The sequence below is a fragment of the Phaeoacremonium minimum genome (assembly GCF_000392275.1).
Source record: "Phaeoacremonium minimum UCRPA7 unplaced genomic scaffold PA7_03_scaffold_290, whole genome shotgun sequence".
Taxonomy (NCBI): domain Eukaryota; kingdom Fungi; phylum Ascomycota; class Sordariomycetes; order Togniniales; family Togniniaceae; genus Phaeoacremonium; species Phaeoacremonium minimum.
In genome coordinates this window covers 429,892-454,497 of record NW_006921195.1, presented here as the reverse complement: position 1 = coordinate 454,497, position 24,606 = coordinate 429,892, and the positions used below count along the sequence as shown (strand labels likewise).

Genomic DNA, 24,606 nt, shown 5'->3' with positions numbered 1-24,606 from the left:
ACACTAGCACGCTGTTTAGATTGTCCCACTGTCTTAGAAGCTGTATCAGATGGCTGATACGAGTGATCAATGGCATGCGCAAGGTGACCCCTAAGATCGCGTCTTACACACCCCCGCAATGAGCTCGGCTGCTAGCAGCAGCGATCAAGAATGGGACGCATACCCAGCCGAAAGCAGCAGCCACAATATAAGGTATGCAGGACAACAAAGACAGCTTCATACACGCATTTTGAGCTGGAGGACCTAGGGTTTATTTCATTAACAACATGGCTAGACTTGTCTCGTTCAAGCGACATGACGACGATGATGCTCTCTCAGATGCCGGGTCTGACATCAGCAAGGAGGCCGCGGATGTCACCACAGCATTGATTAGGTCCAGCACAGATCTTGGAGAGCCTGAGGTCAGGAGGAGATTTTGGTTCTCAAAGGTTGAGCCTAATGCGCCTGAATCTATTGCAACTCAGGTACTGTGACATGTTGGAAATACAAGTAACAGAATGGTCACTGACCAACCCAGCCCAGTGTTTATGACGATCCAGACCTAGCTGAGCAATACAGGCCAGGACCAGACTGGTGAGTATGATTGTGAGCATGGAAAATATCACCCTGACCCTTGACAGGGAGAATATACATCGCTTCGAACCGGAGGCTCGATGGACATGGGCCGAAGAACGAAGGCTCGTAAGAAAGATTGACCTGCGAATCATGATCTGGACGTGCCTCATGTTCTGTGCTTTGGAAATGGACCGTGCAAACATACGACAGGCGGTGACTGACAACCTCTTGGATGACTTGGGTCTAACAACTAACGGTATGTTATCTTAATGAGAGCTTTGACTTGTCGAACGTGACTGAAGGCCTATCGCAGACTACAACCTCGGCAACTCCATCTTCTCCCTATCATTTCTCACTGCGGAGGTGCCATCTCAGTTGGTGAGCAAATGGGTGGGACCGGATCGATGGATTCCTATTCAGATGGTGCTTTGGTCTATCGTTGCCTCTAGCCAGTTCCACCTGAGTGGTAGAGCATCTTTTCTTATATGTCGATCGATACTGGGATTTTTGCAAGGCGGCTTCATTCCCGATGTAGTGCTGTATTTATCTTACTTTTACAAGCATCATGAGCTCTCGATAAGACTAGGGTTCTTCTGGACAGCGATGGTGTTTGCTGATATATTTGCTGCATTTTCCGCGTTTGGGCTGTTGCACATGAGAGGTGTTCTGGGCTACTCTGGATGGAGATGGCTGTTCCTCATAGAGGTGAGTGGGGCTTTACAGTACAATGATTTAGCAAGACTGACAAGGTGACAGGGGTTGGTGACGTTGATTTTTGGAATCCTGTCATTTGGATTGATGCCTGCTGGTCCTACACAGACTGCTAGTTGGTTTAGAGGCAAGAAGGGTTGGTTCACTGCACGGTAAGTCCCTCAATGTGATTGGCTTAGGTACCAGAACTGACGTATGTACAGTGAAGAGACTATCATTGTCAACCGGGTGATCAGAGATGATCCATCCAAGGGAACTATGCATAATCGGGAGGCTATTACCTTCAAGCTTCTTTGGCGCAGCTTGATGGACTATGATCTATGGCCAATTTACATTCTTGGCCTAACAAACCACATTCCATATGGGACACCAAGCATATATCTTACACTATCTCTCAAGAGTCTTGGGTTCTCGACTTTCCAGACTAACTTGCTTGTCATTCCATCCCAGCTTCTCCATGGTAAGTCGATGTGTCTAGGTCTTTGAGACGCAACTGCTAACCTTTTTTTTAGTGATGAATATGTTGATTCTCACATATGCCGGAGAGATACTAGGCCAATTATCATTGGTTGCTGCTATACCTCAACTTTGGTCTCTTCCTTTCTTGCTATGGCTGCGATTCACGGACACGGGCGCGACATCAAAGTGGTTGGTCTGGTTTGTCATGACCCTATTTCTGGGCAATCCTTACGGTAGGAATAATTTTCAGTTGTGAGCAGCACTGGAGGCTAATACACATCTCATTAGCTCATCCAATTCAAGTTGGCTGGGCTTCTAGAAACTCCAACACCGTTCGCAGCCGGACAGTTGGAGCCGCCATGTATAACATGTGTGTTCAAGCGTACGTAGAACCTGTCTGTGACATTCATAACCCTATCTGACGAGCTGTGCTTAGGGGAGGAGTTATTGCCTCGAATATATACAGGGAAGACGACGCGCCTCAATACAAGCGCGGGAACAGCGTGCTACTGAGTATCGTAGGCTTAAACATCACGCTCTATGCACTTACGAAGGTCTACTACGTTTCGCGCAATCGCTACCGGGAGAGTGTGTGGAACAGGATGTCCGAAGACGAACGAATTCAGTACTTGGCGACAACTCACGACGCGGGCAACAAACGGCTGGATTTTAGATTTGCATCTTAGATGGTAGACTATAGAGGAGGAAACGTTTTCGACATGGGATTGACTCAGAAATGAATGAGAATGGGAGTCGACAAACGGAGGTTTGTGTTAGTCTCGTGCAGAGGCAACCACCGTGATCTGGATTTCATGAGGCTATTCCGGGCCTTCTAGGCCGGCGGGTGCCTAAGTCGAGGGTGGTCTAACCAGGTTAGTGGGCTCTAGTGGGCATTTTGAGGCGGCACAGCACCAGGGACCACCAGAGAGTTGGCTTGGTTCATCTCGGATACAGGCCTGGAACCAATCATAGAACATGCCCAAGGATGCTTAAAATAAACATAAGCTTGGCAGCACCCCACAAAGGGGCAAGAGTCGAGACCAAAGCCAACACGAAGGACTTCGCCGAATTTTTCTTGAATGTTTGCCTCTTCACCCTCTTCATTCATCTTTCGTGCGGTCTTAATAACGTCACTGACTCCGGCGTGGACGTGGGCGTGTGTTGTTGGGATAACACATAGAAAGAGTATGCGACTCCCTTCGCAGCCATTCGTTTCCAGTTTTCAAGCATGAAGCCTACCATTCTTTACGCGCTGATCAGCGCCGATCTCGCCAGCGCTGTCGTGCAGCTGTCATTCGCTAAACAAGCCGCCCACAAATATGTCAAAAGTTCCCGGCGCGACAATGAAGTTCAGGCCAAGCTCTGGTGGGCAGAATGGACTTACGTCGTGAATGCGACCGTCGGGACACCTGGACAGCCAGTGTCATTGATAATCTCACCCTCGGCGTCAGACACTTGGGTTCCAGATGCTCATTCATACGAATGCACCGAATACGAGCCTGACGAATACTGCAAATGGGGCACTTGTAAGTTTTGCGACTGCGCTGGTGAAGAGTTGTCTCCGGGTCATCTGCTAATAGCTCAACGCAGTCGAGTTTGAAGAGTCGTCCACTTATGAGGCTCAAGCACCTAGCGATTACTCAGATTCTTATTACTCCAGCAGTGGCTTTTCATATGATTACACTGATGGCAATTATGGTTATGGAGAGTACTTCAATGATGTTCTTGACCTGGGAGGTGTGGGCGTGACCAATTTCTCCATGGGTCTCGTCAATCAGACCTCTCGATGGATTGGAACTTTGGGCATCGGGTACAACGATAGCACCTATTCAAATCTTCCGGACCGTCTTCTAGAAAATGGATTGATCAACAGCACGGCATATAGCGTCTGGCTCGATGACGAGAGGGCTACCACCGGAAGCCTACTTTTCGGAGCCATCGACACCGCCAAATTCTCAGGAAATTTAACTCGCATCAACGCTTCCAAGTACAGCTCAAACTACCTTTCTTTTGGGATCTATCTTAACTCAATCAACGCCACTACTGACGACTCTTCGTCTGTCTATACTCTTGACTCCGTGGAGTTGCCGCTGTCAGTTAGCGTTTCGCCGTCGGACTCTATCTCCATCTTGCCTACAGATATTGCCACACAAATCTGGCAATTGGTCGGCGCCACATATGATGAAGATTGGGGAAGAGCTTTGATTTCATGCGACGCCGCCAACAGCACTGAGACGTTCACGTTCCAGCTCGCCGGCACCGATGGCCCTATCATTGAAGCGACCATGGCTGACCTGGTGATCTCGGCTGATCAATTTGTCGACTCAACCTGGAGCTGGGACACAAGCAGTGAAATCACGCAGTGTCTATTTGGTATCCAAAACAGCAGCTCCTACTATTACTATTACGATGACTACTATACCCTGGGCAGCACGCTGCTACGCCGGACATATACCGTTTTTGATCTAGTCAATGACGAGGTCGCTGTTGCTCCAGTCAATTTTGGGTCTGATGAGAGCAATGTTGTCCCATTCCCCGTGTACGGCGCCACGATTCCTTCTGCTACCCTGAAGTGCGGCAGTTATGGATGCTATACAGGGACTGCAACATCGTATACAGGAAGTGGCGGTGGCAGTGGCTCTGGAGGCTCTGGGGACGGTGATTCTGATTCCAGTGACCCGCGTGGCCTAGGCATGCCTTCAGTCCCGGCGGTGGTGGGAGCTAGTCTGGGTGCAGGTCTAGGAGCGCTCCTAATTGCAGGAGTCGTCTTACTGATCCTTCGACACCGAAAGCGGAGTCAGACACCGTCGTCTGAGTACGTCGCCGAGGTGGTCAATCGAGGTCAGGGACAGACGGAAACAACAGAGGCGAATGAGTCTCAAGCAATCAACGGCGAGCAGCTCAGCAGTCGGGCCAGTGGAAAAGCACCGGAAATGAGTCTCCCAACACCTCCGCCGCCTGTTGCAATGTCGAGGATTTCTGAGTCTGAGGAGGCGCGTCGAAGCCTGGAGGAGGCAAGCGGCGGTCACGGCAAATCGACAAATGTTTAAACTGCATAATACCAAATTATAGATAGCATGGCGGTCTTGCATTTGTTAGCGTGCTTTATCATAGCAATGATACCCTTTGTTGAGTACTTCGGATCTATCAATAGCCTCGATTCGCATCGTGTGTGAATGAATCGATGGAATGCAAGCTGCGCTTGACGTCGATTATCACCAATTATGTCTGACCTAATGATACTGCTGATGGTGACACTGCATAGGTGATCGCCTGTCGGACCCTCGGCTATTGGAATAAAGGTCTGCAGTGAGACTCGGATCCTTTTCGAGATCCGATGCGGCTGATGGATCACCTGTGAGAATCTAAATTGAACTACAATTCTTGTATAAATTTACAGGTTGCATTCCCTCAATTGAGTGCTATGTGGCTTTGCGTCTTTTAACAAGCATTTTGGCTCCAGCCGGCGGCACATTCGCCTCAGCCATCCACCTGTTCGCTGGCCGCTTGCCATTGTACTCATCTGGAAATTTCAGATCATAGTTCATGAGCACATACGAAATGATCATCTTCAACTCAAAGTCAACGAGAAATCTTCCCGGGCAGGCGTGCCTTCCGTGGCCGAAGGGTAGATGATCGGGACTGGTGGTCACAAAACTTAGAGCGGGAGCTTTGGATGAGTCGGCTACCGTCTCGCGAACGCGGGAGAACCGGAAGGGATCGTACTTCAGCGGCTCGTCGTGGATGTCCTCGTCATGCTGTGCTGGCTGTCCCAGGAATGAGAACATGCAGCCCTTGGGAAGCTTTAGGCCGGAGTCCGTCACCACGCCGTCAACCATGACTTTTCGGAACAAGGCTCGTCCTCCAAAAGACTGACAGCGTAGAGTCTCACGGGCCACGCTGTCGGATTTCACCATCTTGGCAATATGTGCTTTAGTCCACACTTTGTCGTCGCCCAGGACTCTTGCTACCTCGTCGCGCAAGACCGCAATTGTGTTAAACTCAGCGTCGGACCCAATGATATTGAGAAGCATATTCGTCACCTGCATGCTCGTCTGATGCATTGAGCCGAAGTTAGCAGCCATCACACGCCGTGCCATGCCGTCAAGGGATAGCTCTTCCGGTCTTTCTTTCTGTGCATAGCGCAGCATCATCTGCAGATGATCCTGGGGCTCGATATGTTGCGGGTCATCCTCGGCGAACTTCAGTGTCGGCAATCTCTCCCGGTATGTTGGTTCAAAGTGCTTTCTCATCCTGCGAATGGCAAGTCTACTCTTCAAGCCCACCAGTCTTCCGACGATGGGTCGTAGAACGTGAGGAGTACCTCCGGCAACACCAGCAGTCATGATGGCGCTATCGACCGAGTCATAGCAATCTTTCATGTATTCCTTGTTTCGAGCTGATCACAGATTAGTTTATGACCAGCGGGAGATTCCATGTCCAGTACGAACCCAGAGGCAACCCAACCGTGAAACGACTAGCTGCTTGCGACACAACGATCTTCACCGCTGTCAGCACATCAAGCTCCTTCCAGTTGTGCTCATCAGTGCCAAAAACGTCATCAAAAGCAACTTGGAGCTCGTCGTTCATTGCCTGGACAATATTCTCCAGAACAGCATTCATCTTGTTCTTGACTAGCATCCCCTGCCACGGATCTTCGACGTATCTTTTGTGGCCATAACTGTAGTACACCTGATCTACATCTGAGAATGCCTTCGTGACACTCAGGACAGTATCCGGCTGAGCTTGGACCCAGCGCATTGAACTCGTTGGCATGATGAGCTCCTTTCGCACACCAAAGCCCGGGATGATGACAGGCTTGCCCTTCTTGGAGTACTGTTCGAAAAGAGTCAGCCATCGTGTACGTTTCAATATCAATGCAAAACCTAAGCGCGTACATTTTCGTATGCCTCGCGGAAGAGAGGTTGGCAGTCGGTAAGGTACGCCCATCGTGTCCGGAGGCTGAAGCTTCGCTTTCCTGGCGGTTCCCTAATGTAGGGTACATCCTTGGGGAACGGAGGGCTAATCAATGAATTGATGATATACAGGCTAGCAATAACAACGAACGCAATCGCCGCTATGCCCAGCGGGCTGCCAAACTCTGGTAAGAAGGGCGATAGCGGTGCCATCGTGCTGCGACTGTGTTGTCAGAACGCTGGAGGTGCGAGGTTTCCGACTGAAGACGTCAAGCAATGGGCATTTAATGCTCTAGAGCTCATGCTGAAGAGAGCCACGGCGCAAGGGTCCCGTCTCCATACGTCGCCCGCTGGGCCGCTGGCGCAACTAAATGCAATCCTGCAAATCAATCCTTCTCGAGGCGAAGTCTAATCCGTGAACTGGAATTGGCCAGTTCACACATCATAGGGGCAAGTGCTCGTGGATGTCAGGGATGCGCCCTGAAGCTAACGGACGGCTAGCAAGGGATTCCGGCGTGGTGCATGCACGATTCGTGTAAATTACCAGGCCAGTCTCAGGCAGGGGCATAGCCTATGACCCTGATGACGGAGGGGGGCCCACTAGCTTGCAGCCCTACCTACCATCAATTGGGAAAATGGGCAGTGGAAAATTACAGAAACAGGCAATGCTAGCTAAAGGATACATCGCGACGTTCCGTAGACTGGGTCATCTTCGCAGTCTCATCCATGGTTTTGATTTGAAGGAAGGACCCGACAGCTTGGTCGGATTGTAAGCCGAGTGGACCAAGCCTCAGCTGATAATCATTTCTGACTGGCTGTATGCAGTACGAGGTCGTCTGGGACATATTGTCGCGTCTTGAGCTTTTGTGACACCCACACTTAGACTCACCGGCATAGATTGAATGAGAGCAAATTCATGGCTTTTTTTTCCATGGCTAAACACATCTTAATAAAAACTTCGATAGTAATCCTCACGTCAGCCGAATAATGCCCAGCTCTTGGCAATTGCAAAGAGCTTGTAATGCTTGCCTCAGTCCTCGGAACCCCGCGAACTTGTTCAAATCCCGATAAGCTAGCTCACTCACTTGTTATAGCCATTGCGATCATACATCAAAGGAGGGTTGCCACATTTTTGGTTGATTGAAACAGCTCTCTTTATCGTGTTACAGCCACCAATCGTAGGCTACTTTAATGGAACAGGGTATTGGTGTAACAGCTCATCCAAGAACGGGTGTCAGCGGGTCTTTCGGATTGCTAAGTGACGATGGTGGAAAATCTGTGGTATGGTATCTTCAAGGCTGCTCTTGGGGTGCTCTAGCCTGTATTCAGTTATTGATAGTTAGTGTAACATATATGGATTGGCTAGCTGCCACTCAAAGAGACTTCAACAGCTCACAACATAGTTCAATATTCCCATTTGAAGTATTGCTCTACAATTTGTGCATGGCCTGTCATCTCAGGCGCCGCATTCACACTCACAGTTCGCCGCTTCAAAAGGTGCTTGTGGGGCGTGATTGAGGTCGTAAATGCTGTAAAAAATCGAAGGGCTTACCTAAAGTGGACCTAGCTCGGAGTATTTTCACTAAGCCGCTCGGCGTTAGCGGATCCAACTTGCTCCGTCGAATTCGGCGGACGCGAATGACTCTGGTCCTGAGCCATATCACATGCATGATCTTTGACAAGTTTGACGCAACTGCTTGAAAGTCATATCATACTTCAATCAATGACTTCAACCTAGCTGATAGCGATATCAAATGGCTTCTACTCCTGTCTCACAGCGAGGAGGCGAACAGAGCCCGGAGTATGATGCGCGCAGATCGAAAACAAGGAGCCTCCGGAAAGGAACGCGCAGCTGCTGGGAATGCAAGAGGCGGAAGATTCGATGCGTGTACAAATTTGAGGGTGATTCAGCATGTCTACCCTGTCGCGGCCGAAGGACAAATTGCGTCAGTCAGGAGTTCCCCGAACAGACTTCTGCGAGAGACAGCCCTGGCCAGTTATCTATGCGCCTCGAAAAGGTGGAAACAATACTAAGCCAGTTGGTTGAAGAGATTACCAGTTTGAGAAAACAGAATGTTCTTACACCGACAAGCATGGTTGCCAATGTGGAAGCCTCTTCAGCACCGATCAAGACGATAGAGCTTCAAGATCAGCTACCACCTTCATCTCAGCCAGAGCATGCAGCCCTCTCCGAAGTACTCTTAGCAACTTTCCCTTCGCAGATTGACCTGGAAGAGTTGTGTAAGACCGATTGCTATTCTCCAACCTACTTCCAAGAGGTCAACACAACACCACATATCAAGCTTGAGCATGATGGAATCAAATTGGCTGGCAATCTAGCCAGGCTTCCGCCTCCCAGCACGCATCCCGTTCTATTAGCCAAAAGGATGCTTGTGTTTGCTCTATTCTTACAACAGCTGCCTTCCCATCAAACTGGGGGACTATCGGAGCACCCGCAAGCTATCATGAAAAGGCTAGCGGACACTGCCATCAAGCTAGTCACAACCAACGAAGAGCTCTATGGTTCGACGGAGTGCCTCGAATGCATAATACTAGAGGGCGTTTATCAGAGTAATACGGGGAACCTCAGGCGGTCCTGGTTCGCGTTTAGAAGGGCAATGATGGTAGCCAAGATGATGGGAATACATCGACCAGACTCGCTTCCTCCGAGGTCGATTGACCCTACCGCTAATATTGATCCTCGATTCCTGTGGTTCCGAATCGTTTACATGGATAGATTCTTCTCCTTAATGCTTGGTCTTCCTCAGGGAACTACCGATAAAAGCATGGCCTCCGGGGCAGCGATGGAGAATGATACACCGACAGGTCAGCTTGAGAGAGTCCATGCAGTCGTTGCTGCCCGGATCCTCGAACGAAACGAGCGGGGCCCAAAACTAGATGATTTCGAAGATATTCAACGGATCGATTCAGAGCTTCTTAGGGCAGCGAAAACTCTACCAGACGAGTTTTGGCTACCACCTACCTTCCTTAGTACGGCCAACTATTCAATGGATGCCTTCTGGGAGTCAATGCGTCTCGTCGACCAGCTTTACCATTACACTCTTCTCAACATGCTTCATCTACCCTACCTGCTTCGATCCAAGATTGATAGCAGGTACGAATACTCCAGAGTCACAAGCGTCAATGCCAGCCGAGAGATACTTACGCGTTTTGTCGCATTCCGAAACTTCAATCGCATCACTTGCTGCTGTCGGCCAGCAGAGTTCTTCGCACTCATGGCGGCATTGACGCTACTACTTGCACACCTTGATAGCCACTGCCATCGAGCACCACACAACTTCCTGGCTCATCAGCGGCTTGGCGACCGTGCTATTTTGACTCAAGTGCTTGAAAACATGGAGCTTCTCGCAAAACTAAATGGAGACCTACTCACAGAGAAGAGCGCGCTATTGCTCCGGCGTCTGTTGTTCGTTGAGGAGGATGCATCACAAGGACTAGGCGACAGCTGTGCAAAGCTTGACTCAGCAGACGGGAAACAGGAGGACGAATCTATTGCTCTCAACCTGTCCATTCCCTTTTTCGGCATGATCAGAATCGCAAGAGGCGGTAACATCTCCAAAGAACCACTAGAGGCCATGGATACCAAAACTCAGACCTCGCAAACCCCATGGGCGGTGGACGGAACAGGATCAGTTCATGTAGCCAACTCGATCTGGTCCATTAATATTGGCCAACCATCGCTCGAAATAGCGAGGCCACTTGTCGACTCGACCGAAGCGGCGCAATTATCGCAAATGATGATAGAACCTCAGACTCAGTCAATTCCGACGGATATCCCCAGCCCTCACGCCACCGCCAGACCTATCACAGGCGCGGCGATGGATTTAGAAGGACCATTCTCATATACGAACTTGGTCGCTAGCATGGATGAATGGGCTTTTCAAGGTGTTGACACAGCATTCTTTGACAGTGTAATGAGAGGCGCAAGCGTGGCAGTGGGTGACGAGAGTGCTACCACTAATACCGTCTGAATATCGGACGAGACACCTTTGTAGGGGCACAGCGCGAGCCTCACGGTTTCTCGTGAGGAATAATTCATCTTATTGTACGATCATATAATGAATATGCAATTATGGTTGCTTTATTGGGTGGGGAACTCTGCTCTTTTGGACACAACGTCTCTGTAGCATTACCTTTGGAACAAGAGTCAAGCTAGGATACCGAATGGATTGGCTTCGCTAAATTCACTGGGCCAAAGCAGCTTTTAGCGGAAAATTAGTCGCGTGATGGCACGTACCTCGCAATTTGGTGTGAGAATTTGCTCCTGTTGCGTGATTTCACGTGACCACCCTAGTGTATCTCTAATACCATCCGACCAGGAAAACATGCCCAGGTGGTGCAGCGCCCAACTTCTATTGCTGGACGTATTATTGTTATTTAAGTTAGTTACTTAGGAGTGCGGCTCAAACACTGTCCCTTATCGATATCACTGCCCGTTTGAACCCACTGCCGAAGTACACATCATGGCTGCAGTTGGAACGCTGTCCTCTGCCTCCTTGGGTAGGGCTGTTAGCAGACTTTCTGCACCGGTGATGAGAGGCTATGCAACCTCAGCTCCAGCCAGTACTCATCATCGTATCGTCATCGTCGGAGGAGGCACTGCTGGTGTGACTGTTGCGGCACAGTTATCTCGCTCTAAACAACTTGAGAAGCCGGATATCGCCATTCTAGACCCCGCTGCCACGCATCATTACCAGGTACGTCTATGCTCTCTCCATGCCAAAGGGGACGTATTACTAATACGATTGGTACCTATAGCCAGGATGGACGCTCGTCGGCTCGGGACTCAAGCCCCTGGCTCCTATGCAGCGCCCGCTACCATCAGTAATTCCAGCTGGGGTGAAGCATTACCCTTTGAACGTGTCCAATTTTGACCCGGAAAACAATGTGGTCAAGACTTCTGAGGGCACGCAAGTCTCTTATGACTACCTCATCGTCGCTCCGGGTCTCGAGACCAACTTTGGCGCCGTGTCTGGCCTCTCTGAGGCCCTGCAGGACCCTGCCAGCTCTGTCAGTTCTATCTACTCTGCTCAGACTGTCGAGAATGTCTGGAAGAACATCCAGGGCTTCAAGCAAGGCAATGCAATTTTTACCCAGCCAGCTGGTATTATCAAGTGTGCCGGTGCGCCGCAGAAGATTCTCTGGATGGCCCTCTCGCAATGGAAGCGAGATGGAGTTCGAGAGAATATCAATGCTACCTTTGCCACTGGTGCACCTGGTAGGGTATCTTAGTCATTGACCCCTGTTTCAATGCCGACTAACTGGGTCTCTAGTGATGTTTGCTGTCCCCAAATACTCCCAGGCACTTGAGACACTTCGCCAGCAACGCAATGTCGAGGGTCTGTTCCAACATAACCTGACCGCTGTGGACGTGAAGAACAAGACAGCAGTCTTCAAAAATCTGGCGAAGGACGGCGAGAGGGTAGAGAGACCATTTGACTTCCTCCATGTTGTACCCCCTCAGAAGCCATGGGATTGGATCGCGAAATCTCCTCTAGGTACGTCAATTCTCTTACACACGAATGGATCAATTTGCTCCTGTATACCCTAGATACAGAGCCGCAAGCTGACTTTATGTTATCATATAGCTGATAGCGCTGGCTGGGTCGACGTCGATAAAGCTACCACTCAACATACTAAGTAAGTCAAAGATTGTCAGATCGCTCGCAGACCATTGCTAATATAGAGATGAAGATACTCCAACGTGTTTTCGCTAGGCGACGCATCTAGTCTGCCCAACAGCAAAACCGCCGCTGCTATCTCCTCACAAGCCCCTGTTCTAGTACACAACCTACTCGCCACAATTGCTGGAAAGGAGGGCAAGGCCGGTTATGATGGCTACGCCAGCTGCCCTCTACTTACAGGTCACAATGAGCTTATGCTATGTGAGTTTAAGTATGGCGGCGTTCCAAAGGAGACGTTTTCGGGCGTGTTTGGCGGCCAGGAGAAGCCAAGACGGGCATTCTATCACCTCAAGAAGGACTTTTTCGTACGTTTCTCAAATGCCAGGATGTTGCCAAGATGCTAATTCTCTTGATCTAGCCCTACATCTACTGGAACAGCTTCCTCAAAGGGACCTGGTATGGTCCTCAAGGATTCAGCCAGCCCAAGTACGACTAGATTTATTCCCTAAACTGTATCTACTAGAAGCTGCATATGCGTAATATTATAGATCTAGTGCTTGTTTAGTAGTATTGGGGTACGATCCGCTCTGCTAGTATCATGAAAACTTCATGGTTTATTCTAGCCGAATTAAGGGAGGATGACTCTGAACAGAGAAGACTTTGATAAACTATTCAAAACTAGACAGATAACATCATAGCCTCAAATGAAATTCGAAAGTTACATCGCATGTGAGTTTCGACCCGATCGAGGCCTCCGGGGGGATTGTGACGTATCTCATACCTTACCTAACAATATGGGTAACAGGCTATCATCAAGGCTAATAAATCACTAGTACATACACACTCTCTTGATGTGCGAGATTCCTTCCTTGACAAATTTCTCACACACCAACATGCACTTCGTACCTTCCTGCCTGGAAACCGGATCTCATCAAGATTGCAGACCATACATGGCCACATGCAGCTCAGTTTGATTTCCTATGAGCCAATCTTCATCAGAGGCCTTGCGGGAGTTCGTGAACGATTCTAGGTGAATTTTCCGGGGACATTGGCTGTCGATTCACAGTTGGGGTACCCTGGTCCGTATTGCTCTGTTTCCTCAGTTTCCGTCGATGAAGGCACCACCACGTGCCTAATGAGATGACCACGAGTCCGACTACAGCTCCAACAGTCGCCCCAGCTATGGTCTTGGCGGAGACACCTTTGCCGTCTTCCTTTGTTTCGGCGGCCATCGAGCTCGTCGCGGTTGCTAGGCTCGTTACCGTTGTCGAGCTCATCACCGTCGGTTCCGTGCTGATTCCAAGGAGGCTCGAGTCGGGTCTCGAAATAGAAGTATCCACATCGACAATAGTAGATATCACCCACTTCGGATACTTTTCTCCATCGTAGGTAAAGTCTACACTCGAGACCCTCGTACCAGGCGTAGATGCACATCTGTAATCTCGAATACCCTTGGGAAAGGCATAGGTACGACAATACGGCTCTGTAGCGTTAGTGCTAAGAACAGGATATTTATCAGCACGAGTCCTGCAACCGAAGTTTAGTATAGACAGAACGCTCACCACAGTAAGTTGTATGTGTTGCTCACGCAATCATCTTCGCAAAGATTGGGGTCCAGAGCTTCGTCCATTTGTAGACATTTGGTTCGAGCGAGTCCCGTAGTCTCGCCATCAATCTCACATGCAATGAACCTGAAATACTCTTGTTCCCACAAGCAAGTGTTTTTATTCTCGCAGGTGATTGGAATCTCGACCGATCCGGATAGATATCCACACACGGAGTCGGGGGCGTATGTGACGGTGTACGTCGGTACACCATCCGCAGATCCCTCTTCCCTTCGAAATTTCCGCGGTTCTGTGACAATCGGTGTCGGTGCTGACAAAGCCTGACCAGCTACAATTTTGGCTGTGTTGGTAGAAGATTCGGAAAAGCGAGCTGACACGGGCATCGCACACATGATGAGTGTGCCATAGAAGATCCGCCATGTTGGCGACATTGACGAATTCATTACGTCTCGCGGTGACAGATGAGGAAGCAGGGAGTATTAAATCAGCTCCAAGAATGAAAGAAACCCTGGCTCCATTATGTATTGATTTGGCAGCCCAGCCTCCCAACGAAGCAAGATTGGGCAACTGTTGTAAACAAGGCGACCAATATGATCTGAATGATCCGCCTCGAATGGCTCGTGCTGTGCCCAGAAAGTAGCGAATGATAGTATGCGTGGCTTGCAGGAGCTGAGGCCCCCGGAGACAGGAGGTCCTGCGCCACCAGATAACCAAGTCCAATTTTATCGTTTTGGCAAACTCAGAATCAGGCGATCAGGTAGAGTGGTCGTTGTTTTATAGAGAATGGGCTTAGAGGTAGGCACCAAAACTCTTACCTGTTCACCTTCGTGGCGTCAAGTAGTTGCTAACATCTAATCACATCACTTCGGGGCAATTCTTGACATTTCGTAAATCGAAAATTGTAGACGAAGTTATAGCTATCGGTAAATTCCTGTTTTGTCATGGTGGCTTAAGCCAAAACTTCAAGAAGCCAGCCACCAAGCGCTTAAACACACAGCCTACCAATATGATTGCAAATTGGCCCTCTTGTCACCTAAATTTCTAGTCTGGTTAACAAGGATCTATGCCCAATAGAATCTATGATTAGTAGAGGCTTAGTTATTGATGGTAATAATGAGTCTATATGGAGGACCCTCACTCTTGCGCAGGGTTTCCTCATCAGATGAGTTTCAAACCATAGGCTATATAAATACACGCAGGACCTCTTACTAATAACTCTCTATAATTCACATGAGCCAAGTACACACCTCTAGTAGTCGTCACAGGCCTATCATGTTCGCGTTAAGCCAAGATCTTTGCTTGTGCGGGCTTTCCTTCCTGTTGTTCAGCAAGCGAGATTTCATCTAGAAACCCTCCACAGTTTTAGCCGTCTAGAAGCGTTGTTGTTCATCCAAATATTTCTCCAGGTTATTGATAGCTTCTAGAGATGGTGGGTTTGGCACCTTCTCACGCCAGGTCTCCTTTCCATTCTCATAGATGACGAATGTTGGCCACCAAACTACGCCTGCTGCTTGCTGAATTACATACCCAGGCTCTTCTAAACCATTGACCTATAGCATGAGTAAGTACGTGTGAGACATGACAACTCATCCACGAGATACAATGAAAGGACGAGTTTTCCAGACTTCAAAACCCACCTTGAAGAATCTCACGGTCTCACTTCCATGCTTTCCTGCAATTTTCTCGTAAAATGGCGCGACAACCTGTGTTGGTCTGATAAATCATGATGTGAGCAAAGTGTGGGAATGTGGGAACCTACTTTGCATGGCGGGCATTGCGTTGAATAGAAATCCACGACGACCAGCCCTGACTTGCTCAGCTCTGTTTGGTATGCTTCAACGCTCGTTAATTCGGCAATGGCTGCCATTTCGAACCTTTGTCGCCTGTCGTATCTGAAATTTGCCGACTTCTTGAAGTGATGCACGATGCACGTCACTCATGTAGTTCGTTGTAAGACCATTCGTGATCACATGGTGTCTTGGCTGTCGTTAATACTTGAGAATAAAACGCGTTGGAACTCTTGAAAATTTTTGGCGTCGATTGCGTCAACCATGCCTAGCTCTTAGGGGGGAAATGTAGTGCGACGCTAAAGCTATATTGGTATCACGCAGAAATTCGGTCTTCAATAATTATCCGATGGAACTCCTTCGCAGTGGATGATACGAGTAAATGGACAAATCTAGAAAAATCCACAAGACTCATGCATTGAAGCGTTATACCCAGTACCTCCTTATCGACGAGTACTCTGTAGCCTCGAGCGTTGCCTCTCATTGTAGGCCTCACAGCTGGTTTTTGGGTTGTTTTGTGAAAATTGGGCGTTTGAATTTCTACTATATTATTGTTTGTCGTTATGAAATTGATAAGTAAGGTAATGTTTCTATCATAAATTACTGGTGGACGACTGAAACCGTCATAGTTGGTTGGTTCATGTCTACCATCAGAGCCAGCCAATTATCAAATTGGATAACACTTGTGTCGCCACCGTGTCCTACTTCAACACATTCGAAAATTACCAAGAATTCTCAAAACGGAGTTTCATGAACGCTAACGTCCTTTTCATTCCTGAGCTCGTCCGAAGTGCGCCCTTGGGGATTTCTCCTCTCGCCAAGGTTGGGCTCGATGCCGAGCTTCGCTGCTTCATCGGGCGTAAACGTTCCAAACTAGATTCAAAAGTTAGCACCAGGACGCCTGACCGAGATCTCGTTACTCTTGACGTACCGAGTCGTAGCTATCGACCTCACCCAGACTGGCAGGAGGAAACACAACACCAAGCCCCCAGTGAACCAGGAACGAGATTGCATATCCGGTAAGAAAGCCAGTGTAAAATGTCCGCGTTAGTCCGATTGGGATGGAATTGGCCGGGTCCACCGAGGCCATGCCACCGATAGAGGGTGCGAAACCCAATATCCATGCCACATACGCCCGGAAGTTGATACCACGAGTGAACCAGTAGATGCCCTTTGGGCTGTCGTGGTATAGATCACTCAGCTTCACCTTCTTTCTTCGCACCATGTAGTAATCAGCGGTGAATACACCCATCATTGGTCCAAGGATGACTGTCGTGATCTATGTCAGCTGGAATAACTACAAGGACAGGCAATGTATGGCAGACTCACTTCCAAAGCTGTTCAGTGCGGATGTAAAGGCAGAGGCCTTCGAGATGATGTACCAGGGGTTGAGTGCGATGGATACGATAGCAATCAGGTATGATCCCCGCCGAATATTGATGTACTTGGGCCACAGACCAGCAAAGTCCATGCCTCCTGACACACCATTCTCAACAGAGTTAAGAGCCAATATGTTGAGCAGAAGACCCAGAGAACTGAAAAATGCAGCAGCTCTCAGCTTGGGGTTGTGATAATCCGTATCGAGCCACAATTGGACAATGTTTGGGGGATTCCACAAGCCGAGCTCCGTGACATCTCCGTACATCTTACCAGCGGCTGAAGTACCCAAGACTCCAAAAACAGGTACAACAAGTCCAAAGAATAACACACCGAATGCTTGACCCCAGATTTGATTCTTTGGTCGTCGAGCGAAACGAGAGAAGTCAGTCTGACTGGTCATACCTACCGCGTTTCCACCAAGTAAAGCTGTGATGCCACGAACGAAAGCCCAGCCTAGTTCAGAGCCTGGCTTGGCTGCCGTTGGCGTTTTGATGTACTGCCCTGTACCTCCAGCGGCAGCCATTAATCCGATTGAAAGACCAAAGATAGTAATCGCGCTTGCAACAAGCGCTACACGCAATGGTTTCCTGAGCCGGTCTGGGGGCAAGTATAGGAGTGGGATTGCAATGATATTGTAGAGTATGAAGCCAACGAATTGTTTAGTCGTCATGGATGCCGATGCAGGCAGGGTATTATGTAGGTGTTGGTAACCGGAAAAGATGGTCGACAACAAAGTACTAATGAGAAGCCCGCCCGTGAAACTCTGAACACCGTACCTTCGCATCTGTCGTCAGTAATTGTCTTATGAGGATAACAGAAGAGCATAGAAGACTCAAATGGGGTCGTCCGAGGAGTAAGTGGCTGGATTGGGACTCGGATTTTGTCTCCAATTCTCAGAAGTATTAACCAGCTCAAGTGAAGTCCAGGAGTTGCTTACCAGACTATAACAGACAGACAACCCGTTAGCCAATTGTTGACTTGCAATTAGGCCAGTATACGGCTGATGAGTTACGTACCACAAGTGACTGCGACACGCAGGAGAATTGGGAGCATTGAGCCCCAGATGCCGAACGTGTAGCGAGATTGGACAGTGTAGGAGATGTGCCAAACGCCTCCAATCCTAGCATGACTTATGAGCCTCCTTCTCGCACTGTGTCAGAGATCAAGATATAAAACTAACCAGCCTAGGCTAAGGACAATCAAGTATTGGAGAATGCGAGCAATTATGGTGCACAGCACTGCCTGCCAGACATTGAGACCGAACGAGAGCAAAGAGGCTGTCGCCTGCCAACCATAGATTGTAAGGAAGACTGTGCTCCACAGGCCGACGAAGTCAAGATCTCTCCATTGTCTCCGTTCTGTACGAGAGACAGGCGCCACCTGTCAGCCGAGGCCATCATAACTTCTTTGCAGGTAATATATTGCTCACCTGGAGGGAGGGGTACTAGGTCTCGGTTCTGCCACCGATCCACGGGGATATCGGTGTCACCCTGGCGTAGCTGGGCTACGTGCTTAATTTGTCTAAATAAACCCATCGGATCGATAAAAAGAGACTGAGATGCTTCTCTGCGTCATGACGATCAAATGTGACATCGTATCCTCTGAGAGAGCTCCTACTTATGCATCGCCATGTCCCGAAGAAGGAGGGATTGCCTAGCCATTGCGAACGACATGACCCCGATGTCGTAATCGCCTAGTCCCCTCCAGAACCGGGAGACTGTTCACAATAACCTCATTAGTGGGACGCTAGAACTATCGTATGTTGCAGATATGCTCGCTTCAAGAGTCTTAGCAAAAGTATGCATCATTCCGTCAGGCGATAGACGGCTTCGAGACTTGTAGATTCCAGTCCTGTGGTTCAAGGTGTTCTTGGCGTCCCAGAGGACTGGTACAAGATCGATCTTAGATGGACACGATAATGCAGCCCACATGCGTTAGCGATCACGCCATGACACGCCCCCATATGCAACGCTTCTCTCTGGTGTCGGTAATTTCCACGTGGAAACAGCCCTACTATCCTAGGATCTTAGCGAAATTTCACACCCTTGGCTGGAAGAAGACGACCCGTATGTTGCATCCTTCTGATGACGCTGGAATAGCGCGTCTTACATCTCCGGTGGCTTCAAAAGCGATCATGCCATTCTTATCCCGCCATCTAGACCTCTCATTATGCGATGATCCTTTATCATTGTTTTGGTTGAAATACTTGACACTGGGGCGAGGTCTCGCTGTTCTATCATCTAATTTACATCCTCTTAGGATCAAACCAAACCATTATTTCTCGTACACCGGAGCTCATCGAGCCCACCAGCGAGACCAATATCTGCCATAGCTTCTTCGGAATATAGCAAACAAGCCACAATAGTCCGAGCCCAATATACCATAACAATTGCCCGAGTGCTCCAAATAGTGTTTTCAACATCTCATATGACATCTTGCCAAAATCAGCGATGAAACTCCAGATGGCTTTAGGAAGGCCAACAAAGATGGCGCGAAGCACGCTCTTAAAACCGTTCACAACATCCTGCCACGTGAGGTCGTGGAAGAAGGAGACGACGGCGACTCCTAGTGTATGAAGGAATGATAACACGCGTAGGATGATGTGCGCGACCGCATCCCACGCCTTCTTCAAACCTGATCCAATCCATTTGAGAGCAATCTTAAGAGCCCCCGGGATAGCTGTGATCAATCTGAAGAGCCAAAGCGTAGATGCCTTTGCCGCCCTCCAAATCTCGACTGGCGCCTTTTTTGCGCCTTCCCACATGTCTTTGCCCACTTTCTTGAGCTTTGCCGGCAGCTCGCGGACGGTGCGCTTGCACCAGCCCCAGAACCTATGACGCTTCCTCCACATATCCTTGCACGCCTCTTTCGGCATCTCGTAGACCATCCACTTCGGAATGTACCACACGATAATGGCCACAAAGCGGCCTATACGTTTCGCAGCACGCAGGGCGGTGGCCATGTGGCGCCGATGTGCTGTCTTCCATCGCAGCCAAGCACCACCTCGCCGTGTGGGAAGGTACTCTACGACCTCACGATGGCCATTAGCCGCGGCCAGACGAAGCGCGAGCGCGCCGTCCGGTGAGATAATCGCGTCGTCGGCGCCACAATCCTCCATCAGAAATCGCACAAGGGCCAGCCTGCCTGTCGCCGCAGCCAGCTGCAGCGGTGTGAGGTCTCCGTCGCGGTACTTGTATACGGAAGATCTACCAAAGCCATCGACTGTGGCACCGAGAACGACCAACGTCCGGACCATGTTGACGTCGCCAACGTTCACGGCCGCCAAGAGGGGTGTCTCGCCCTTTTCCGAGACCACATCGGGCGACACCAGGCCCCGCGACACGAATTCCGACACGAGTTCATCGTGCTTTGTTGTGATTGCGTAAAAGAGGGACCTGATGATGTTGTCGCACAGAAACCATGCGTCTGAGAGGACATTATACTCGTCCTCGGGGAGCAGTTGCTCATTGCCCCGATACAGCTGTGGCCGTTCGGGATGTTGCGTGATCGGAAAACTGAGCTTGGCGATTATTGGAGAGTTGGACTCTTTGAGGTTTTCAATCCGGGCAAACAGCCCGGAATCATCAGTCGCTGTGTACGCTGGAACTGGATCGTTCTCCATCGGGGTTGTCATTTGTCAATACTGGAGAATTGAAGCCTTCACGACCTGACGTCCGCCACAATATATCTACAGCCCAACATCACCAGGAGGCCGTCACATGCGGCGGGAGCCTATGGGCTTTGGCTTAGCCCAAGGTTTTTGTTCGTTGGGAATGGAAGAGCCAGTGTTCTGACTGCGAACGGTAGGTAGCCTGCCGCTATTGCGTGGCGCAGTTCCCTCTCGTGGTGGCTGATTGGAGCCAAGTCGGTGGACGAGTCAGCCTACAGCGCTGTCAAAACACGAGCCAACCCGTTTTGAGGCAAGCAGGTAACGCCTACGGCCAGCGCGCCAAGCAGCCGGCCCGTCTGTAAACAAGGTTGGTTAAGCGAAGACAGCCCTAAAATCTTTAGAATCCAGGGCCTGTTGACCCCTTTGACAGCGCTTAAATCTCAGCCTCGGCATCTCAACAACGACGTTTGTCGTGAGGCTTAGACATGGCCTCGGCTTCCCTGCAAAATGAACAGATACCTCGACGAGTCCAGATCGAATTGCTCATTTCTAGTGTTGAATGATTCCATCGTTATTTTAAGACTTTGAGTTCATGAAGCTGTTCTTTGTGGTCAAATCTCTCGTCTTCTCCCCCTCTTGATCTCACTCAAGCTTGTGTGCGTATCAGAAATTCAATCAAAGTTTGCTTGGGATCTATACACAAAAAAATCTCCATAAACACCATCGACCTCATCTTCCAGTCTGTAACTCATGGTCTAGAAACGAGTCTGCTCATCTTATATTCTTATGCCCAAGCGGGCGATCAGGCTCCGGACCCATCACCTGGCAGCTTTGTGATCCCTATTGTGGAGAGTCAGAATACGCGTCGTCAAAGTCATACTGTTGATATAAACTTACATCCTTCTCTAGCCTCTTCAACAGTAACCGGCACCACGCATTCATCTGCCGGGCCAACCTCCTGTGTCTTGAGATCGGAACACGACGCGCCATAGCAACTTGCGTCCATTGCCTTTTGCAGAGCGTCGTCTTTCCATCCGAAGACATAGTCTCCATGCTGCCCGTATCCGGTGCTATCACCCATACTGAGGACAAACGGCTGTGATCCATCTTCAGGCCACTCCGCGACATCGTTGAATCCAGTCGTGTCCCAGACAATCTGAAATAACCACCTCGTCAGCAGTAATTTTTGTTGTAGTTTTTGTCTCAGCTAGAAGATAGGATCTGATCTGTATAATTCTGGGTCAAAACGACAACGGCTGAACGTACCTCCAGCATCAGTTGTGGAATTTTCACTGGATGGCTTTCCGGACAGGTGCCGTTAGGTCGTCCAGTAAAAAGATCTGGCCCTTCAATGGGATATGCCACATGATCCTTGTGGCTGGGACTATCGAGATTCTTGCCATCCCAGCATCTACATGATTAAAGCCCTATTAGATTAAATTGCATTCGACTTTTTAGTAAAGACTCACGTGGGGAAGAGGATGTTGGAGCGAATGCCACCCGGACAAGGGTTCGCAGGGAAGGCTTCGGTGTCGACTCTGTGGGTTGTACATCAGCTATCAATAAACTGCGCCCTCCCGTGGGCTTTCCAACCTTGGATCCTGGCAAGGAGCCAGTAGGTCGCCTCCATAATCAGGCTCAACGACCGGACCCGTGTAGCAGCGGAAGCAGCTCTGGTACTTCCTCTGCTCATCCCTCTTCTCGCGCTGCATCGAATCCCCAACTAGCATGCGGAAACCCTTGCATATGGTCAGCATATGCCTGTGCCCGACATGACACTGAGAAACCTACTGGCTTGAAAGCTGTCGCCTTACCTGGCCCATCCGAGACGTAGTAAACAGTAAAGCCGCCCTGGGTCGCTGTCGTAAAGTTGTCTCCAAATAGGTATCTAGCGCGAAGTGTCATTCATGAGATCTGTACGAGTCGAACAGAAGGCAGCATACCTGTTGGGAACCTGAGGGACACGCTTATATGTTCCATTACGTGCCTTGAAGTACATGTTGGCTGTCCAGTAATTCGAAAAGTCGTCGCCATAGCGGCAGCTGGTACAGTTTGCCAATCTAGATATATCAGTGCTCGCCATCGTAGCGTTGAATGCATTTCCACCAACGATTTGGTGGTCATGGGTGGACGGAATCATCCCAGGATTGTTCAGGGGATCGAGACGCTCAATCACGATTTGTGAGCAACCAAATCGCAGGAGAGTTCCCCCACCAAGCCCTAAACTGCCATTGCCAGGCGGAGGCGCTTGAGGAGCCGCTTCCACTAACGACACTGCAGCGAGAACTATCGTAGCCCAAATCATTGTTTAATGATGAGAAGACTGAGGTCCAGTAGTAAAACCACAATTTGTGAACTGCTTGTGCTAGATATCTCTAGACCGAACAGCTTTCAGAAAAGCCTCGGAATCTGGTCAAGGAGAATTGAAGCGAGTTATATCGGGCCCTTTTAGTTCGCCGCGGTGATTAGCATATAGAAAGGCCATATAAATTGATTCTTTAATATCACATAGCCTTTGTTAACCTGAGTGCCTAGCCATTCCTGCTGGTCGTGTCCAATCATGGTTTCGCTTGGCTGCAATGAGTTTTGCCGGAAACCGCCCGCATGGTAAATGATCGGGATTTCACGGCAATATGTCAATGACCGTTCATTTAGTCCGAGCTATCCACTGCCTATGCTTTCACCCTTCAAATGTGGCCTTGCAAAGGATGTGTCTTTAAGAGGCTTTTCATATACTCTGACATGTCGTACGTCTGTGACTATTTGTTGGTGTCAGAGAACAAAGATTTGGATCATCAAATCGCCTTTTATGTGAGACTGATTACTTATATCGACAACTTACTAATTATGAATGCTGTACCACATTACACAATAAAGCCTTGCTGATGGTGATTAACCTAAGTTATTCGTTCTCCTGTAGCCATGATTCGGACTCAAAAGAAAGGCATTTTAGGATAGTTGAAGCATTATAAAGTCGTCAACATAGGTGTTGTGCTTAGACCACTCACGAATACCCAAACAAATGCAAAGAGGACTCAAGTCAAAGCACATTCATAGCTAGGCACATTGTGCAAGATCAATTATCTAATCACAGCCGAGCCAACAAAAACTCCATCTTACTTGACTAAGCAAAACACTCGCGACAAGTTGTGATCATGGTCGGCTTCCATATCGTCGATTACCAATTACTAGAAACGGTTTCTCAAATGGCGGCCATTGAGCTTCCAAGATCTGATCCTGTTCGGTCTTACTGTGGAGACCGTGAGACGTACCAAGCACTCAAGGGAGCACATGAGAGGTTGGAGTTTGATCGAGCGAATCGCGTCGCATTGCAGTGACAACGATGGCCTCGTACAAATGGCGGTTGGCACTACCTATATAGGGTGTGATCGGCCCCAAAACAACCTCTTCTGCTCAGATAGGAACTCCTAAGCACCATACCAATGCGAAAGTCGGCGCAAGTGGTGGAAACCAACCCCGGACGCGGTAGTTGACGAGGCGGGGTCGTACGGGGACTCACCGGGGATAAGGCTTGGCGGCGGCTGTTGGTGCGGGCCGTGGTTCTAGAAAGACTAAGGAGCGTTGTATCATTACGTCGTGGGGATGATCAGCATTCTGTTTAAATGTGCATGCTCCGCGCCAAACATCGTGTGTTTCTTCTCAAGGCTCAAATCATCCCTCGGTTCTGCTCTTCATTCCTCCGATCGTAGCCATACTATTGACATCATGGATTCAATCCCAGAAAATGTGGTGGATGCTCGGCGAACGTTGGCATACAAGAACAGATGGAGAAATCTCATGCATAATCCAAAACTACTCGTCATTGCTTTATTCGCTTCGTCAGTTCAGGAGTTTTCCACCATTTAATGCGCAGCTAATTGTGGACCATAGCTTTGGCGGTTTCGAATATGGCTACCAACAAGGAGTTCTGGGGCAGTCATTGGTCATGTACCGCTTCACGAACAATTTCCCTTCCGT

At 49.3% G+C, this 24,606-nt stretch overlaps 6 protein-coding genes across 6 annotated transcripts; 2 read left to right on the top strand and 4 right to left on the bottom strand.

Moving 5' to 3' along the window:
* Positions 1–2,953: 2,953 nt before the first annotated feature.
* Positions 2,954–4,775, top strand: UCRPA7_3715 (putative aspartic-type endopeptidase protein; the record flags this gene model as incomplete). Its single annotated transcript, XM_007916304.1, has 2 exons — positions 2,954–3,251; positions 3,316–4,775. 2 exons carry the CDS (start codon positions 2,954–2,956, stop codon positions 4,773–4,775), a joined length of 1,758 nt encoding a protein of 585 aa, XP_007914495.1.
* A 372-nt stretch (positions 4,776–5,147) lies between these two features.
* UCRPA7_3714 (putative cytochrome p450 protein) lies at positions 5,148–6,854 on the bottom strand (the record flags this gene model as incomplete). The annotated part of the gene is made up of 3 exons (XM_007916296.1): positions 5,148–6,124; positions 6,177–6,561; positions 6,624–6,854. The coding sequence occupies 3 exons, from the start codon at positions 6,852–6,854 to the stop codon at positions 5,148–5,150; spliced, it is 1,593 nt and encodes a 530-aa protein (XP_007914487.1).
* Positions 6,855–11,125: 4,271 nt separating this feature from the next.
* Positions 11,126–12,782, top strand: UCRPA7_3713 (putative sulfide-quinone oxidoreductase protein; the record flags this gene model as incomplete). Its single annotated transcript, XM_007916186.1, has 6 exons — positions 11,126–11,162; positions 11,223–11,359; positions 11,421–11,880; positions 11,936–12,160; positions 12,380–12,651; positions 12,705–12,782. 6 exons carry the CDS (start codon positions 11,126–11,128, stop codon positions 12,780–12,782), a joined length of 1,209 nt encoding a protein of 402 aa, XP_007914377.1.
* Positions 12,783–16,373: 3,591 nt separating this feature from the next.
* Positions 16,374–17,541, bottom strand: UCRPA7_3712 (putative ncs1 nucleoside transporter protein; the record flags this gene model as incomplete). The annotated part of the gene is made up of 4 exons (XM_007916226.1): positions 16,374–16,511; positions 16,570–16,907; positions 16,968–17,294; positions 17,349–17,541. 4 exons carry the CDS (start codon positions 17,539–17,541, stop codon positions 16,374–16,376), a joined length of 996 nt encoding a protein of 331 aa, XP_007914417.1.
* Positions 17,542–19,263: 1,722 nt separating this feature from the next.
* Positions 19,264–20,652, bottom strand: UCRPA7_3711 (putative ankyrin repeat-containing protein; the record flags this gene model as incomplete). Its single annotated transcript, XM_007916290.1, has 1 exon — positions 19,264–20,652. One exon carries the CDS (start codon positions 20,650–20,652, stop codon positions 19,264–19,266), a length of 1,389 nt encoding a protein of 462 aa, XP_007914481.1.
* A 778-nt stretch (positions 20,653–21,430) lies between these two features.
* UCRPA7_3710 (hypothetical protein) lies at positions 21,431–22,627 on the bottom strand (the record flags this gene model as incomplete). Its single annotated transcript, XM_007916351.1, has 7 exons — positions 21,431–21,468; positions 21,526–21,784; positions 21,895–22,039; positions 22,098–22,166; positions 22,222–22,351; positions 22,443–22,516; positions 22,572–22,627. 7 exons carry the CDS (start codon positions 22,625–22,627, stop codon positions 21,431–21,433), a joined length of 771 nt encoding a protein of 256 aa, XP_007914542.1.
* Positions 22,628–24,606: the final 1,979 nt, after the last annotated feature.